We start from the raw sequence: 19,654 nt of genomic DNA, 5'->3' as shown, positions 1-19,654 counted from the left end.
AAACCAACTTAACCAGCTGGCTAAACGGCTGTGCTCAGCAGCACAGCGTCCGGCTGGAGGCCCGTCACTAGTGGTGCACCCCATGGGCAAGCACTGTTTAATGTCTTCATTAATGACCTGGGCAGTGGACCCTGAGCCTGTTTGCAGGTGATACAAAACCACGAGGAGTGGCTAGACGCAGCGGAGGGAGACTTGGACAGGCGGGAGAAAAGGGCTGACAGAAAGTTCATGAACAGCAAAGGGAAGCGTGAAGTCCAGCACCTGGGGAGGGATGACCCCAGGCACGGGGACAACTGCTAGAGAACAACCTGGCAGAAAAAGCCCTGGGCTCTTGGGGAACATCAGTCCACTCCTGCAGTGGTGGCCACCAGCCTCCTGGGCTGCACCAGGCAAGCGTTGCCAGCGGGCTGTGGGAGGTGATGCTGCCCTCTGCTCAGCCCCGGTGAGACATGTCTGGGTGCTGTGTCCGGTCCTGGGCTCCTCAGTACAAGAGAGACAGGGATGTACTGAAGGGCCATGATGAGGACTGAGAGTTCAGAGCATGTGCCAGGCAAGGAGAGGCTGAGACAGCTGGGACTGGTCAGCCTGGAGAAGGTTCAGGGGGGTCTTATTCATGTAGATAAATATGCAGTGGATGGAGGGAGTAATGAAGATGGAGCCCAGTGACAGGACAAGAGGCCACAGGCACAAACTGAGACACAGGAAACTCCATTTAACTCTAAGAAAAAACTTTTTTTCACTGTTCATGTGGTCAAACAACTGAGCAGGTCACCCAGAGAAGCTGTGGCATCTCCCTCCTGGGGATACTCAAAACCCAACTGGCCGTGGCCCCCAGCACCAGCTGCCCCGCTCTGAGCAGGAGGGTGTGCTGGACAGTCCTGACAGTGAGCTTCTGAACTAATTACAAACCAGCGGAGACGAGAAGGGAGCAGCCCAGTGCTGTGAAGAGTAGGCAGGGATCAGGTGAACAGGAACCATCAGAGAGTTCAGTCCTCTTCCTTTTTCTAGCAGCTTTTCTCCCGAGGCTTTCAATCTCTCACCTTAAAGCGCTGAGAAATAGGAGGAGTGTTGGCTGTGCCAGTCTGCTCATATTATTCTAGAATTTAATTTACAAATTTGACCTGATCGATCAGCTGTGGCGTCATTGTGCTCCTCACTTCCCCAACACCCCGGGCAACACAAGCATCAGCACATCAAACTCACAGGTGTAAATCCAGGTATTTCTGGGTTAAGGGCTTCCATAAATCCTGGCCCCACACCTTGGTTTCCTGTGTATTGTCCAGCTGTCCACTTGCTACTAACCTGGGCAGTTAATGGATAACGTACCACCCGGCAGGCAGCGTGTAACTCGGGAGTGGTGGTGGGGGTCTCTTCTAATAGCAAGAGCATGGCTCTTAATTCCGCATACTGGCTTCTACCCCACCTTGCTGAGCAGGCTTCGCTCGGCAGGACCACAGGCAGCACCTGTCAGCCACCGCCTCGTCCCCTGACGTACTTTGCTGTGGGGAGGTGGCTGGGTACGTGTGTGTGGGTAGGGCAGGGGGTTGCAGCCTTCCTTCACCTTTTAGCCCAAAACTCTGATGTGCAAGGTCATCTCCAGAAACGAGGATGCCCAGCTCAAAAGGTTTGCAAGGCTGCCTAGGTCCCAGCACAGCCGCAGGGCAGGCAGTGTGCTGGGCTTGTGCGAAAGCTCTTTTTTCATCTTTCCCCATACAAACCGGTCCCTCTTTCTTGCTGTATTCAACCTTAAAAACCTGTGCTTAGTGTAGGGACAAACCGGCAGCAGTACCCCAGTAATCGTACACAGCATTGCACATGAACCTTGATTTTGGGGCTCAGCTGTATGAAGTTTTGTTTGTTTCCATAATCCTGCAGGCTCCTTGCCAGATGATGCCTAAAAACTGGACTTCATTTGCTTGATCCCAAAACTGTGGGTACCCTGTTAGTTGTAAGACTACAAAGTTTTCTTGATCCAAGTCACCTCCCCTCCCAAATTAATTAATATTCATCTATTTATTCTCGTAGTAATAGGCTCGATTTCTGTGAACTAGGGCTGCTTCTGTACCGGTAACCAGTGGGGCCCTGACCTGTTATTTATTATGCTGGCTCCAGGGTGGTACAAATGGAAGCCATGGACAGCCATCTCCCTGGCCAGACCCCTTCATCAGCTGTAGTGGAGTGGGACTGCACCTCCCCTGTTCTTGCTGCCAGGGAAAAAGGTTGGGGTCCTTAGGGGCGGGTGAAGAAGATGTATCTTCACTGCAGAGAGGGGTAACACAGATGGGACCAGCGTTCCTGAGGCTTTGCACTTCCCTTTGTCCCTCCTCCTTTGTTCTTCCTTTCTTAAACAAGGAGTCAATTTGCTGCCTAGCCCCTCCAGCCTGCCTTAGCTGCGCTATAAATGCCTCTTTCGGAGTAAACCTTCCTTCTGCTGCTGCATTTGCTTCCTCTTTTCCAGTCTGATAATCACCAAGCTGATTATACCACCAGTGACACAATAACATCCCCTACTGACTTTCCCACAGCAGCCCCTAGGAAGAAAATTATGCCAGGTGTAAAAGGTTCCGTACCAGGACTGAGAGTTGTACGAATAAACACCTTGCCCCCACCATTAATCATGTTACAGTTGCACTGGAAGAAATATTTTGCCTTTGAATACCATGACAGAACTTTTCAACTGTGGCTATTTAATTATTTTTCTGTCCTCTACAGAGGAAAATTAACTTTGTGTAGTACAGAGGCAGACATCAAACCTTCTTTCACTGTACATATATCCTCACAAAGTGTTCTTTTAACAGGAAAATTGACACTTTGGAATCATCAGTCCTGGCAAACTATCCAACACCTTTATTTCCAGTTTCTTCGTTCATCTGCGATACAAAAGTCAAACTTCCACAAATAGTTCTTCAGAACAAAAACCTACATGATTTATACATAAACAATTACATACAGCATTTATAATGTGCAGTACAAAATGTACAGTGTTCGGATGAGATACAGATTGCGTATCATGCCAAGATTTCAACAAGTGTTAATTATGTAGACTAGCGCTGATGGTTACGTTTCATAGCGGCAGTTGTAGGTACTGCCTTAAAGCACAGAAAAGATACAGTTCTGAAAAGCTGTACTCGTCTCATCCCCAGTCCCCCACTCCTCCTCTCAGGTTTGGGGGAAAGACTTGGTCCTTCTCCATATTCATAGAACAGTTCTGAATTCATCAAAAATGAAGCTAGGCACGTGTGCTTCAACAACCTGAAGTAAACAGGAAGGCGCGGTTAGGGATTTTCATTGTTCATTCGCATGCTCTATTCATCCATCAACAAGCACGTCTGACCTACGAATCAAGCACACGGCGCTAATGTCCTGAGCCACCCCGCCTTCAGGATGTGCTCCCGGACGTGCTCTCGCTTGGTGCGCCAAGCAAGGAAGGAACACCATGCCAGGCAGCTCAGGCAAGCCCGGGGCTGGGAGGAATCGCTGGGCCCACAGGTACTGTGTGAGACTGGAGGAACGCTGAGGCCCTCTCTGCTGTCTCTCCACACAGCGCCGGGCTGACCTGGAAGCTGGCACAGGGACCAGGTGTATCAGCTGCAAGACTGACACCTGGACTTGCTACTACATCGCACTGTGGGCCGCGAAAAAGAAACTAGAAGAATCTCGCTCTCTCTCTCTGTTGTGAGTATTAGCTGGGAAATGACTTATTCAAGAATTATTGAGGTACAGCCTATAGCAAGTGGGATTATGACTTATTAATAATACCACATATGAATAATATATCATCTTCAAATGCAGGTAGTGGCATTTAACCCTAAAATAAAGTCTCTCTCCATGCCCAGACTTTCAGAATTTCCCTTGCATAGGAAATAAAGCAGCTGCCTGGGAAGCCATGCTTTGGCAGAAAGGGAAGGATGTCAAGGACTGGAGATGGTGTTTCACTAAAATTTAGGCTTGCTAATCAACTTTTTGCCTTGCATTTAGAACACTGCTAAGTTTATTGTTACTTAATTCTGCAACATCTCAGAACTTCTATTTTATTTCTTCCCTTCCCAAAGCCCCCCAGCAACATAGACATTCTTTGAAGATTAAATGGAACAGATTCTTCTTGAATCTGCCCAAAGTTGAAATCCTTTCTGTATTTCATATTCCTCTCTGTATTTTCTGGAAAATATTTTTTTCCGTAAGGATATTATGACTAATATAGGAATAATTACACAAACTACACAAATAACACGATTTGTAGTTTGTACAGGGTAAAAATTCCTTATGACCTCTTAACAGTGTTCATTCATTCCTATCAGGTAACAGATTTTTCATCTGTATTTCTTTTTCGCAGTCTTCAACAGAACATCTGAAGAGGGTTAATACTGCTTTTTGGACAAGGTTAACGAGTCCATTATTTGGGATATTTGTTTACAGATGCTGCCATGTTCCAGAGCAGGTACGTGTGATCAGACTGCTAGTACATAACCACAGCATAAACCAAGATTTAGCTCATCTACACAGGACTCCTGCTCAGTACTACATACAGGAGACATGGAATTCTTTCTTACCTTTCTTGGTAACTTTGTGTAGCGAATGTAATCTTCCAGGAACATGAGGGCACCCACGACATCAGCAGGCATTTCTGGTATCTTTTGGCTAAAATTAAACCACCATGAAGATCATACTCTTACTAGCCCATCAGTTATTTAGATAAAATTACATGAAAACGCCTGCCTTCAAATGACACAGTTTCCACTAGATACCATGTGGTTCCATTAAAGAAAGAAACAGTATTTTAATTTTATATTCAGTCAAATATATTTTTGTTATTATTATGTCAAAATATACTCTACTAGAAACACATACTGAAACAGCAGTGATACTTCTACTGAAGCCCTCTTCACAGAGGTGGTACTCAGGGAAAAAGCAAAACGTGGATACCTGGTGCACTGTTCCATCATTGAACGAATAAACTGACCAATCAGAGCCAGAAATTGTTCTGTGTATCTTGAGTGAAACTGCTTCAACAGGGTAAGGAGTCCCAGAACTAACGGAAGCCAGTCAATTTGATCAGCTGGCCGCTTGCACACCACTCCTGCACAGCAAAAAACCCACAAAACAACACGTTTATAAAACAGAACATATTCTTCATAGCAGAGGCAAATTTATATAATATACTCTCATGAGTTTTTTTGTGGTGCCTCCCCTTCCGCTCGCCCACACATAAAAATTAAAAACTAGAAAAAGAACTGCCTTTCTTCCATAGCAAATGGTTTAATGATATTAACTAAGGCATAGGATAGAACAAGAAAGTCAGGAGTTCGGATTCTCTTTCCTACCGTGTTGTATTTGGCTTCAGTAGTACAACGAACCTGCTGGGCCATGATGGACTAAAGTCAGAAACTGAGTATTTTCTATGCAAATCATTAGACTGTTTTCTCTACAGATAATTTCACATAGGTTTTAATTAGATTTACACACTAATATATATAGATATATAACAACAACTTATACAATACCTAAATTTCTGTTGTACTGAAGTTTCGGAAACTGGGAAATGAGAAATAGGAAGTTGACAGTGGGAAAATATGGCAGGCGTTTTGTCGTTATGTAGATCTGTGTGAAAAAAAAGAAAAAAAGGAACACAGTTCTTCCACATACTGATTTTTTTTTCTCAGTTAATAATCGATACGTTAGAAAAAGCAAACTGTACCAGGCACTGGAATGTAAACCTGACCTTATTTAATGGATTGTGAATGCCAGCTGCTTCCAGATAAGCTGTGATTTCATATAAAAGTGTGTTGTCTTCTTTGGGATAAGGTAGTGATGGGTTCTGATAATGTGCTTCAATGTCAGCTAGTATTGCTCTAAAAGGAAAATAAATTGATTATATTAAATAAATATTTAAATCATCCCCAAGTAAACCTTACACGATACTACATGTCACATTACAGGTTTTGTGTCTTTGGATTTTTTACATTAAATAGTTACAAGCAAGAGTAAACCACCTTTTTTTGAATATCTTTTTACAAACAACATGTCTGCTTCAAAATCAGCACCACACATTTTCACTGTTCTTTCTTCTCATCCAAATATAAGCTCAAATCCAAGTATACCCACATGCAATTAGAAGCTGCGCTGTCCACTAGGATGTTCATACAAATTACTTGCCAAGTTATTTATATTTAAGGTTTTTGTTTGGATTCAAATACTCATCAATAAAAACCTGAATACAATCAGACTCCATATTTTACCGTAATTTAGATTTTAAGGATTGATGAGTCAATAACAATTACATCAGTGATACATGCAGCTCTTCAGCACATTTTGCTTCTTACTTATTGAGATTTTCCAAAGCAGCAGCCAAATGCTTGGAGTCAAACCTGCAGGAAAAATTTAATTCATTGGTCATCTGTCGTCTTAAAATCTGCATCTGACCAACCTGTTGAAACAAACGGACAAAAAAATGGACGGGGTGTTATACTGAATGCAAAGAAGGAAAAGTCAAACTAAGGAAAAGCTTCATGAGTATCAGTTTACAGTGAAATAGATTGCACAAAGTCCTCACTTCACCTAACAGCCTTTGTAGGGCTGCTCAAAGCAGGGACGTACATAGTGGTTTGGAGCTACTTCCTCATTTTGGTTAGGAGGGCACTGATTCAGACTGCCTGCAGCCAGAACTGACGGACTCAAACTGTGCAGTGCAGTCAAAAGAGAGGAGTAGTTTCTGGTAGCAAATACAGGCAGTGTGAAAAGGGCACTGAATAGGTAACAGGTATAAAATCCCAGTTGCTTGCTTGTTTTTCACCGGTAAGTGGAAATGCTTCTAACTCTTTTGCCCACCTCTCCCTAGACCTTAGGGTCAGCAATGGTGGGCATAAAAACCATCAGAGGGGGCTTGTTGCAGCCACCCTCCTCCTTCCTTCCCCGACCTTTCCTCTTCACAGCACTCTGAAAACCACTGGTCACAAATTACCATTACAGAGACAAGATAAAGAGACATGTTAATGGGACAGCTTGTTTAAGCTTTCAGCACGGCTCCGGCTCCGGCCTTCAGCCTTAGGTACACTACGTTCCCAAGGCGCTGTGGGGAGTCTCAGAGCTCCTGATACTGAGCAACAACTCGGTCTTCCCAGATCAGATCTCCAGTGCCAGATTCCATTTTTGGCAAACTATTACATATGAATCTTGGTGCTAAGTACTTTGTGGAGTGTGAGCTGTCCATACAGACAAAGCTCTGGAGCTCTTGCAAATCCATGCCTGCTTCACTTGTGACGTTACAGAATTCCAGGTCAACATAATACAACATCGTAAAATAAGCAGATTCAAGTACATAACCAAAGAGCCTAAGAGTGAATTCTGTGTATCGCTAAGTCACATAAACCTACCTTCATTATGGAGTCTAAATATGCTGTCCAGATCTTCTGAGTTTTTGCAATTGCTGCAGAATAAACCTTATTTGAATTTGCTGAGAAAACAAAAAGGGTGAGGCATTAAAACCCAGAAAAAGTAAGAAGAGAAATAAATGCAAGTGTACAAAGACAACGGCTTTCTTCCATCTTAACCAGTAAGCACTTACTTATAATTCCTTTGAGAGGACTGACAGCATTCATAAGTGCTTTTAAAGTATCCTGTACCGTCCTGTCACGCAGTATATTTTTCTGAAACATACTGAGGAAATTCTAAATAAAAGAAAGAAATAAGTAAGTAAAATCCTCATATATGTAGTCCGTGCTTAATCTTGGTGGTAACAAGAGCCACATTTTTTAACAGCAGTGAAAGAATATTTCTACAGATGAAGAGTTGAAGGATCCTCTAAATTAGACTTCGTGCTTTTCCGAGTTATGTTAATCAGCGTAAGGACAATTAGCAGATCCCCCTCATCAATATGTAATACCCACTGTAGACAACTATTAGTTTGATTTTTGAGGAAGAACTGTCTTCATCAATACTTATTTTCCTTAAATCTTTAACCAGGCTAGGACTGGATTCTTCTCAGAAAACAAAAAAATGTGGTTTCACTTGGAGGTATTAGGGAAAAAGTAATTTCATAGAACTGATACCTTATTTATATCGTGGTAGACCCAAACAATCTAATTTGTTCATGTCTAGACAGAAAAATAGAAGTTGACCTGGGATCAACTTTTAAGCATACACAATGCTTACCTTCAAAAGGCATTCTTTGCAAACCACTGTTTAATCTAACACATAATTTGGTGTTACACAGCACCATTTATTCAAGAGTACCAACTTTCATAATTATATCCATAACTGAAATTCTTACTTTTGGGTTTGAACACACATTTTTCAAATGCTTTTGATTTCAATTTACCATTTCAAACATTAACAGTTTTTTTTTTAATTTCTCTAGAAGTTATTAAACAATAAAAGCATTATGATCTCGGGAAACTGAAATTCAAAAATTACCTGCAGCTCCTTCACAATCATGAAACACAGCAGCCTGTCTAAACCATTGAGACCAAAGGTACCTAAAGTATCTTGGATCTCTGAGAAGAGACGACTATTGGTTACTTCCTGATGAGTTTTGACATCATACCAGGTGTTCATTTGGTCAATGTAACATGTGATTCTGAGGAAAAATTAAATAAACAACCACTTCAGAATAAGCTGCAGACAGTTCCTGTGATAACGTGAGCAATGAGTTACCTTAATGATGCAGAAATTAGAAAGACTCTCTGAGTATCTCAGGTGTTTAGTCACTTCTCTCTCCTCAAGGGTTCTGTCACCCTTCGCTTTTATCTCTCTTCTATGTGTGTAACATACAGTGTTCCTTCTTAGACTAAACCCACAGCTTTTCTAGACTAACATTAAATTGTACAGGATGGACTGGGTAAATCTGGTTTTAAAGAGGGTGACATGACAGCGGAGGGAAAACTATTTGTTGTATATGTTGGGAACTGGAACAATCCAATGCATGGTGCTGTAATACAAGCTTGTTTTATTACATACAACAGTATGTAATACCACATTTTACATGTATATATGTAATACATGTACAGTACAGTACTTACTTACAGTAACTTACTATACTTACTTTGGGTCTGTGATCCTCAGGATTTCTCTACAAAGCCGACCGATAAATGTTACAGATTCATCCACAGGTGTGAATTTTGGTATAGGAATATGAGTAGATTGGTATATGCTTTGCCAGTCTTGAACCTGAAAAATAAGTTTTAGAGTAATCTGCAGTGTTACAACTGCATGTTTTTAATTCACTATAGAAATTTTATTCCTTTTGTTTAAGGTAAAACTAGTACACTGTAAAACAATATTGTAAATACACACAGCAGAACACTATAGAAAAACAAAATAAAGCAAAGGGAAGAATGAATCTTAAAACAAATACAAGCAGAATGTAAGTGTGGAGGTTGAGAGAACTACCAGTACTCCTGGTGAGAAATCCATCTACTCCTTTCTGCAGTAAGACTAGCCACCATTTTGTTAACTAAACTTCAGATCTTTTCACTCCACCACTTCTGAAATATCAACAAACTCTAAGTACTGCAGTCTTGCTAAGCCTGCATTCTCGTGGCTAACAACAGATACAGAGAGGACTCCTGTGATTCAGTAATTATTTTCTGTTTTCTTTGAGAAAGAGAAAGGATATTCTTCACTGGCAAGAGATACTAAAATACTGTTTTGGGGGTATTTTGCTCTTATGTACAACTAATACAGTGGTGATACTGAAATAATTCAGAAAAAGTTGGGGGCAGTTGTTTTATACAGTAGTTGTCGCATTTAGTTGAAGTCACAACAGTATGGACTGTGTGCAACAGGGTTCACATGCTACATCAGTCACAAGCTTTAACATCCAATAATCAAGACTTTTATCAACTTTTTACTTGCTTTTGACTAGCACCTTTGTTCTTAAGAAGTTATTGCACTCCTGTTCCACATTGTAGTTAATAATACGAGACACTTCCTCTTGCCAAATTTTTAAACCATATATGTTGACATAATCCTGGATATATTCGAAGGATCGATGGAACCCATCCATTGTAGCTGCCATTTCTTTCAGTTTGGGCATCAGCTCGCTTGGCTACAGATGAGAAAAAAAAAAAAAAAAAAAAAAAAAGATAAACCCAAAACTTTGAACATGTCGAATACAAAAAAACAAATGTAAAGGGCTTCTAAATGCCTTTACACAGCAACCTCTAGAGCAAGGGTCCTCAAACTTTTTAACCAGGGGGCCGGTGCGCAGATGCAGGGGCAGGCAGTCATCTGCGGCTGCTTGGTTTCCCCCCCAGCCCCCAGCGGGGGTGTGTGTGCGTGGGGGTCTGTAAATACCGGGGGCCGGATTGAGGACCTTGGGGGGCCATATCCGGCCCATGGGCCGTAGTTTGAGGACCCCTGTTCTAGAGGATTTCACTATGCTCCAGGTAGAACTGAAAAGCGCCGAGAAAGTTACCAAAGGTTGTATGCTATCTGAAATAATTACCACTAAATATTTTTTCCTCCTGCTTTTAAAGTTTCTTTTAGGCTTCATTGGTACTATTGATTGATCTGGGAGATTCAAGAATTTGGGCAGGATCAAAACAATAAGTCATACTCCTTAGTCTATCATTGCTTTTCTGTGTTTACCCGGCTTATACGTATCATGTGTGTGCTGTCATCAATCATCACAGACAAAGAACTGTGAACTCAGAATTGACAGGACACTTGGCAATAGAATAAAAATATGGTTTTGAATTCTATATACTCTTAGCAGTTTATAAACTCATTTTAACATCAAATAAGGCATTCCAAATAACCTTTAAGAAGCTCAAAAAGTGTAGTGTTTTACAAGAAGGAAATCTGCACAGAAAAGTATGAACTATTTTCTGGAAGGTAATATAATAAAAAGAGGTCCCAGCAAATCCAAAATACATAAAAAATTAAAATAAAATCAAGTTGTTACACACCTTGGCTCTAGGATTAAAGATGAGCCCCCTGTGAAGAGCTAGGGCAACCCGTTTTACCAGCTCCTTCCTTATTCCATCCTCTAGTAGCTGTTTTGGGTCCACCTAAGTAGAAGAAAGATTGTGGTTTTTTCAAGTCAGAAAGGTAGAAAAAAAAATATGAAAGATTTATTTTGTACCAAGACAGATATCAAGTACTTATGATAAACTGGAAACCACTGCTAACAGATGTACTTTCTCAAAAGTGCTTGTCCAAAGAACAAATACCGAAATATTTCTACTAGATAATACGTTATTTAAGATGAATGGCAAAGGTTTGTAGTTCCCATATTCAACATTTGTTCATGATCCATTAAGAATGTTGTACAATTATAAGCAGCCAGTAGGCATTAAGAAGTGTGTATTTCTTCAATACTTGCTCCTGGCGCTGAAAGAGGTATTTTAATGTAGAAATAGCAGTCTTTGCCAATGGAAGAAACAACTCTTCAGAAAAGCTTATCAGCAGTGAAGAGCCCCAAAGATCATTAATTAAGGTTGATTAATCTATTTACAATGAGAACTGTGGGTTCTTCACAACCTTAAATAATTCAGTTCTTACCTGGATGCCAAGTTAGGAACCACTGTTTGAAAATTATATGTAAACTTATTTTTTGTTGTCTTTATCTTTCCTCAAGGTCTTGCTTAATGTGCTGAAATATCTGTGCTAAAGTGCAAATTGCTACCAATTTAGTTTTTCCTACTGAAAAAATAGAACATTACCTTGATGATACCAACTAAAGTAGTTTTCATCATGAGGATACCTTCAGTGAAGATTGAAATTGCGTGAGTTAGCTTGGCAACCTTTAATAGAAAGAGAAAATACAATTTATTGAAGTGATTCAACAGATTCAAATAATTAGTCTAAAAAGATATACATATTTCCCAGTGGTAGCTTCCTATTTTAGATTCATTTGCACTGATATACTTCCAATTTTACAGCTTGTTCTAGGCTTACTTATAGTAAAATAATTGTCTTTTTTTAAATTAGATAAATATGGGTGTGTTACCAGGAGGAAAGAACAGGTACGTGTCAGAGCCTTCACAGAGATTATTGGAGGAAAGACCTAGCCAGCTGTATCATGCGTGTACAAAACATCATGGACAAAACTAAGCTGATACCTTTGAGCAGGCTAGGAACATAGCCTGAAGTAGTTATTCCATAATAAAGCCTGCTGTCAACGAGTCCACTTCAGTATTTCCACTGGTTTAATACACTAGCACATTCTCTTAAGTTTTAAATTATTAGTTGAGTATCCTTATGCTCAGAATTCAGACAAGCCAGTCTTTTGCCTTCAAGACATTTATGATACACATTTGAGACAACAGTTTAGACTTACAATTGTACGCAAATCAAACATGAAAAACTTTTGTGTAAGATGTTTCCCTTTTACCTCCCCCAAATAAAAGGAATATTACTGAATGCTGCCTCCGTATCTGTTTCTTACTCCACACAAAATAAACTGACTCCATCAAGTTTAATGGGGGAGTCTAAACCTGCTGGAAAAAGCTGGCATCTTAACTGATGATTGGAGATATGCTGTCTGAGGGAAAGAGTGACTGGTCTGGTTACGTTTTTGTTCCTCATCTTCCTCTACTAAAAACAAAACCAAGTAAGTTTAATGTTTGCTCACTCTTCCAGATTGATAACAGTGCAGGAAAAAACCCCTAGACAGAAAGCCAATGAGCAATAGCAGCTTCATCTAATCAAATCAGTGTCTCTCCATCCTGTCTTCACATTCGAGGGCAGCAAAAAGCTTACCCTGATGGCTTATTCAGTCTTCAAATTTCTCTTGGAACAAACATTTCAAATGTGGAGGGCTTCATTTCAGACTTGGGTTTTTAGGGTTCCCCCGCCTCAAAAAAAAAAACCCCAAAATCTTAATGTTCATTTATAAACATATTTAGTTTTTCTCTCTCCCTTTTTTTTTTTTTTTAATGAGATCAAAAGTTTACACTTTTACAAATAGGAGAGTGAAAGTTATTCATCTGTCCTCAGGAAAGCTAAGGTATACTCACAATAACACTAGTCAATTTCAATTCTTACTCAATTCTTACTTCACTGTTAAAGTATAACTCCGTGGAACTGTACCGATTTAAACTCAGGTTGAAGTTGGCCACCTATAAGGTATGGGTTTTCAGAATACCCTGTTTTAACTGCACCTCGTATCGTGGTCCAAGCTGAGCATAATCCCGTAGCTTGTCCTTATCAAGGCGAGTAGGCACTTCAATAATATCATGAGTCTGAAGCTTTATAATTTTTAAGAGAGATGTAAACATGCTTTCTGGAATTATCTGTAGAACCTTTGTAAATGAGAGAATAAAGAAATGCAGTCAGCATATTCTCATTAAAATGAAATAATTCTTCAGAAAAAATCGTAAGAGAACAAGACAATTACGCCTCTTCAAATGCCTACCTTTCTTACATAGGAAACCAACTCGCCAGAATAATACTGTGATACACTGAGAAGATCAGGACTGTTTGCTTGATTGATGCGGAGAAGTGGCAAGTCAAGAGCAGAAGCAAGCTGGAAATAAAATTAATATTTTAACTTCAGATGTCTGTTTTTCTATTACAAATTACGTGCTTGAATTCTCTTGCTCAGACTCTTGACCATACAACTCAAAGCACTAGATTCTTCCCTGAAGACCGGTATTAGAACATCAGGTTTGCCAATAGAAAAAAAAAAATTGTTAAAAGACCAAAAAGTCCAACAGTCTATAAGGCTACATTCCCCTTACTAATTTTTTTTTAAATCTTAACAGTTGCACGAGATATTTTTCCGTTGTAATTCTACATTCTCCCTCATACTATTTCCTATTCTTACTTCTATGGAAAGTATTTTCATCTGATGCCAGATCTTCATCGTGACACACAAAGGGCATAGCCAACATAACTTTTGTAATTCCTTCAGTCTCCTCTGATACACGTGCAGAGGACCCCATCTATGCACCAATGTCTTCAGCAAATAACTGTAATGAGTAGAGGCTGGGTTATGAGACTTACTTGCCTAACAGCAGCAATATAACTGGTTGCATTAAAAAAACATGCATAATTTGGTTTTATATTCTTTAAAGCTAAAATTTTGGTAAAGTTTTGACTCTGGTGACTTCACAGCCTTTGACCTGTTAAGCCTATTTAACAAACGCTTTGGTTGACCTGCAGTGTTCAAGTACATCCACTGTTGTTTATACTTACCTTTAAGAAAGTGGCTCTGAGTTTTGTTACCATAGATGGACTGACTCTTATGCTTTCCTGCATAATAGATGTAAAGCTGGGGTAGGAGACAAACAAAAAAAATTAGCTTCTTCCCCTGAAACTCTTTACTTTCAACTGTTAAATCATATGTCATCAGCACCAGTGTAATCTAGAAATGACACAGGAGATCACTAGAGAACTTCACTGAAGGAGGATTCTGGTCTGAATGCATATTGATTAGAAAAAATCTGTATGATAAAGGGGTAGGCAAGGCAAAAGAGGGCATCGGGGAGCATTAACAGCCAAAGTAGTGAAGTAGCAGCTCAGAAAAAACACTCATCAGAAGAGGAGTTCTCTAACGTTTGTCTTTCCTTGTTTGTTTTTGGCTGAAATAGGAACTCCAGTACTTTGAAGAACACTTAACTAGACTAAAGGCTTGACATAAAAGCTTAAAATTGTTACAGGTAGAACAGGATAGACAGTAAAAAGTTACAGTATCACTTAACCTGCAGCTACCAACATGACAAGGATGGCTGTTAATTCTTATTCAAGTTGATGAGAGTTAAATACAGTCAACAACTTACAGAACAAGGCCTCAAAACTCTTTTTAAATTGGAAAGTTTATAGCATTAATAATATTTATGCATGCTATTTCCCACAAGTTTTGAAAATAACAACTGACTTGGAAGAAGTTCCTGCTAAGATACCTGTCAATTAATTGCCAAGCATAAGAAAGATCACCAACTATCTGCATGGAGATCAAGACCTCTTCTTTGATGTTGATAGTTCGGATCATCTGATGGAGGAATTTGCGGGTGTCAGCCAAAAACTGGCAAACTTGCAGGTTAGTTTCCAGCTGGTGAAACTCTTGGACCTGTATTTAAGAAACAAAAAAACCAAACCAACCCCATGAAACAACACCCCCATTTTTTTTTTTTTTCTGTTCATCTTTAAGGACAGCAATACAAATAGAATCAGTAAACTGACACATTTCTTCAGGATGCTACTACAGTAAGACAGTTAACAAATCCTGGCCTATTTCAGAGTGTGTTAAATAATAAATTTCACAAAGTTACTTGAGGAGGTGTACTGTGAAACACCACACCACACTGAATTCTCTTTCATACCCTGGGAGTAGAAGAAATACGTACAAAACAAACATGGTTATTTTTATTTTACCTTTCAAATTGCTCTCTCCAGCTTCAAATGAATTTATTTTCAGAATGTCTAATAAAATGAGTGATTTACCAACTAATGTTTAATACTGAATTAATTTCTTTGAAACATCCTACTAACCCTCAGCTTCAGGTGGCATGGTTTTTCATGCTCTATCCCTTATTTCACAATCATGATGTCTATAAGCAAGTCATGCTTATATGTAAAACTGCAAAGATCTAAAGACTTACAACAAGTGTTAAAATGCAGATCTGCTTTGTAACTCATCTATTGGAAGTCAGTGCATGTGTATTAAATGATATATTTCAAAAGGATGAGCTCATTTATCTCAAAATTTCTTTGCCATACCTCCTCCAATGCCTGTATTAGCTGCACAGTTTTTCTGCCAGCTGCAGTGGAATCATCGTAGTTTAGAGACATTATTTGCTTGGAGATTTCTCTGAACCAAGCCTGAAGATTTTCTGTGTAAGAACATGAAAAATTTAGTCAAATCTTTGCATGTATCATAAGCAACAAAAACACAGGGAACTTGCTAGTCAAAACAAACAAACAAGCTATACACATAGGAGATGATTTAAAAAATTTTCATTTTTCTCTTACATTTCTAGTCTTCCAACATGTAGACCTGAGAAGTGGCAAATGCTCAGGTAAGTTTCACATACAATATTAAAAAACCCCAACTAACAGCACAAATGGGCATTATAAAATCTATACTAAGATGATAAAGCCCTTCAAATCATAAATTTGTGTTTTATGAACTGGTTTATGATGTTAATTGCCTTCTCAGTTGCAATTTCTATGTTTTAGCTACAAGTTTGTTGACATCTAAAAGATAAAAGGAAATACTTCAGTAAGGTAATTCTGCTTTTAAATGGAAGCGAGCGAGAAAATTTCCTGTATTCTAAATTTTGTTGCTTTGGATTGATCACAAACACTGCCCTTACATTGACAGTTTTTGCAGTATTCCTGAGAGTGATTTACAACTCTTATTCTTACACCAGTTCAAGGGGGAGAATACCCCTCAGTGCAGACAAGTAGTAAAAGAAGTTTTGAAAAAATGCTGATACAACAGAAATCCAGACTACAACTTGGGAAAGAATGAGGGGAGGTTAAACCATCCCCATATTTAATGGGCATGATCTTTGCACTCCTGTGTACATAAAACACAGTGATGTGAACTGCGTTGTACATAGAAAAGCGAATGGACATTTCATAGTCTTAGCTGGCATATCTAAATAAAGTGATAAAAAATATTTTTTAAAATATGGTTGTCTAAATATGGCTTACATATGGAATATATGCAACATTTGTAAACAGGACAGCATGTAAGAGACCTCTGTGGCAGCTGAGGGACATGAAAATTTTTATTATTACCAGTATTAGCCTAATGTATTTTCTTTTGGTATTAGCTTAGAAATAAAAAGCAAAATTACTTTTTTCCCCGCAGATCAGTTTTTAATAATTACCATTTTTCTCCACTCTAGTAAGAGGTTTAACTCCTGAGAAGACATCAGCAAGCTCAGTCATCCTTTCAGATCCTTCTTTTTTATAGTTTTCCCATTTTGTTTGTTTTTCTGACAGCATCTGCTTGAACATCTATTGAAAAACGAAGCATTTGGTTTACAAAACTGGCAAGAAGACATACTACAATGGATTAAATAAAATACTGAAAGCAGATGGAACTGACTTACAGCGATTGCTATATAACTTCAAGATCTTGCCAAAATATTAAATACAAAATTAAAAACATTAAGAAATACAGCGCCAGTGTGATAGACATACAGTGATAGAAATTAACTGAATTTTAAAAAAACCAGTATGATGCAGATACTGTTGATTTTTAGTCACTTATAAAAATATCCAGTAACTTTTTTAGCTTATAGTTGCTAGAAGACCCTGGGCTAATGTTGACTTATACTTCACACAGTCATCTCAGCCTATACAAAGAAACCCAATTTAAAAAAAGCATGTACGTGAAGTTAAGCATAATTAGAAATATTCTACTAGGTTAGTACCAGAGCTTTAATGGGCAATCTTTTAGAAACGGCAGAACGCACATAGGTATAAGAGTTTTCTTAGGAGCTTATACTCAAGATACATAGGCTTTTGTCTCTGTTTAAAAGAAAGCCTGAAAAAGAGAAGTATGGCAGGCTAAAAAGTTACACAGCTTCCTCAACAGATTTTATTATGCTTGTTACCAGGATGTTCATGCAAAATTCTGAGTAAATATAAACACATTGTGTTAAGAATTAAATTAAATTTTAAAAGGCCAATTATCGAGAAGGCTGCAAAAGTCACCTCCAAGCAACAGTATTTTGTAATCTTTGACAGAAAACTCATAAATAACACATAAAGAATGATTATTTTGATTTAAGTGGACTGTGTGGTAAACATACTACTACTAAAGTCTTCAGCTCTGTTCTGCCATTCAGGGGAAAACACTGAAGAAAGCAGCAGCATATTACCTCTTTCAAAATGAATTCAAATTGAGCTGTATCCAGAAGGAGCTGGAAAAGGATCCTGGGTTTGTACCTTGAGTCTGCTAGAATTTGATCCTTTATCTGGCGGAGACGTTTGTTATTTGGATCACAAGCTGAAAATGGAAAGACAACATTTCTCCACTGTTACAGAATTTGACCAAGCTTTTCAATCCTTTTAAATAGACTTTTTCTTTTTTTTAATAGCTTGAAAGCAAAAACATTTTGCTCTGATAAGTCCCCCCTTGCTCTCCATTTATATGGGTCTCCAAACCCTTCTAAAACCCTTCCTCGCAATATAAAAATTAAGGCTTCTGTGGTGCTTCAGCCTTCTTCAAACTCTTTTGTGAGCTTCTGCAAACTAAATGTGAATTTAGTTCACATGACTGAGAAGCCCAAAGACTGAAGTTTGTAAAACCATTACAGAAAATGCATGGAGGTGTAACAGAAGCTTTCTCACTATCAAGAAGCCTCAAAGGCAGAACAAGCATTCAACCTAAGAGAATGTCTAAATAGGTAAATTTACAGACCCAAACTCATGTCAGAGACATCATTCAACAGTGCTGGTTAAATTTCAGTTCAAGAGAACAAAACACTTGGGCTTAAATTGTTGATTACTAAGATATTAAGAAGTTGGCTACTGCTTTCCTTTTGGCACTAGGTAAAATGTAGAGGAATGAAGCTGGGTTAATTAACATTGATAACACAGCTGTGGGCTGGCTTCAGGGGCGGTGGGTTGGCGGGTTGGCTCATGTAGACAAGGTGCAGGTGTGGCTGGTTCTGTTAAGTGGCTGGGCAGCTGAGGAAGAGAGAGGAGGAAGAAGCAGAGAGAGAGAGAGAGAGAGAGCAAGCGAGTGAGCTTGCGCTCTGGATGAGGAGAGACAAGGAGAAGGCAGCAGAGGGACTGGCATGAAGAGTATGTTGGTATGTGATGGTAAAAGACCTTGTTGCAGCTGATAGTTTGGAGAGTGCAGCAACAGTAAAACTTTCAGAATGATACTTTAAGTGCTAAGGCAGAAAAATGTAAAGTACCCAGACTTTTTCTGCAGAGCATTATTCAACAGGATCATGACTTCTCCTACTATTTTTTATACCTGTGTCTAGCTTGTGAAAGTTAAGGAAAAGCACATGTGCTGTTTCAGCCAAAGACTTCAGGAGACTGTTAGCAAAGTGACAGCTCAACAATCTATTGAAAACAGGAGATGAAACTCTGCTGACTTCAACAGCAGCCCACAGTGAACTTCCCTTGGGTCCTAACATGAAGCACCAGTACAGCAGGATTGACACTCTGTAAAAGAAATCTAGCATGAAATCTTACCTGTGTCAGCAGTATGAAGCATCAGCCAGCGGATTGCTACATTGCAGTCTCGTAGGCAGTTCAGCAGCTTGGGAATATTGTCCAGCACCAACTCTTCCCTTAGACAGCCCTCTTTGAGAAACTGCTGCACCTGAGTGTGCACTCGCTCAGTGACTGCAGCATACCTGCTTGCCTTAGAATATACAAAGCTCGCATCAATATAATCCTTGCCTCAAATGGAATACATCATTACAATGTGACTGTGGCTTCCTGAGAACTTAAAGGGCACACAGATCAAAGAAGTGCTATAAAAATTATCATTATTATTATTAGGCAATATCATACACTACAACTGCATGACAAAGGATGAAGGCTAAATTTTAAAATGTTTTTAAATTTTAAAACAATTCCAAAAATGCAGACTTGTAAACTTCCTATATTCACCTATGTACTCTCTAGAAATTATTCTTTAAAATAGTACTAATATGTTATTGCCTAATGAGAGAGAACAACAGAAATCTATTCCAGAATGGAAATACTTCTTATGAATCAGATGTCAGTTCTACCT

At 39.2% G+C, this 19,654-nt stretch overlaps 1 protein-coding gene across 1 annotated transcript in view; it reads right to left on the bottom strand.

The window, feature by feature from the left end:
* Positions 1-2,824: 2,824 nt before the first annotated feature.
* WASHC5 (WASH complex subunit 5) overlaps positions 2,825-19,654 on the bottom strand; it is a 28,700-nt gene continuing 11,870 nt past the window's right edge. Inside the window, exons 9-29 of the mRNA XM_055703840.1 lie at positions 19,108-19,279; positions 17,778-17,905; positions 16,779-16,908; positions 15,661-15,773; positions 14,844-15,010; positions 14,137-14,212; positions 13,355-13,465; positions 13,101-13,241; positions 11,661-11,741; positions 10,905-11,006; positions 9,863-10,042; positions 9,038-9,162; positions 8,410-8,572; positions 7,562-7,664; positions 7,371-7,450; positions 6,321-6,424; positions 5,720-5,849; positions 5,502-5,598; positions 4,924-5,077; positions 4,551-4,638; positions 2,825-3,252 (exon numbers count right to left, since the gene is read on the bottom strand). Of these exons, the coding sequence (XP_055559815.1) occupies positions 3,196-3,252; positions 4,551-4,638; positions 4,924-5,077; positions 5,502-5,598; positions 5,720-5,849; positions 6,321-6,424; positions 7,371-7,450; positions 7,562-7,664; positions 8,410-8,572; positions 9,038-9,162; positions 9,863-10,042; positions 10,905-11,006; positions 11,661-11,741; positions 13,101-13,241; positions 13,355-13,465; positions 14,137-14,212; positions 14,844-15,010; positions 15,661-15,773; positions 16,779-16,908; positions 17,778-17,905; positions 19,108-19,279 (2,502 nt within the window). The 3' untranslated portion in view covers positions 2,825-3,195. The remainder of the gene's footprint in view (positions 3,253-4,550; positions 4,639-4,923; positions 5,078-5,501; positions 5,599-5,719; positions 5,850-6,320; positions 6,425-7,370; positions 7,451-7,561; positions 7,665-8,409; positions 8,573-9,037; positions 9,163-9,862; positions 10,043-10,904; positions 11,007-11,660; positions 11,742-13,100; positions 13,242-13,354; positions 13,466-14,136; positions 14,213-14,843; positions 15,011-15,660; positions 15,774-16,778; positions 16,909-17,777; positions 17,906-19,107; positions 19,280-19,654) is intronic.

Source organism: Falco cherrug, chromosome 3 (assembly GCF_023634085.1).
Source record: "Falco cherrug isolate bFalChe1 chromosome 3, bFalChe1.pri, whole genome shotgun sequence".
Lineage (NCBI taxonomy): Eukaryota > Metazoa > Chordata > Aves > Falconiformes > Falconidae > Falco > Falco cherrug.
This window is presented reverse-complemented; position numbering and strand designations above follow the sequence as displayed.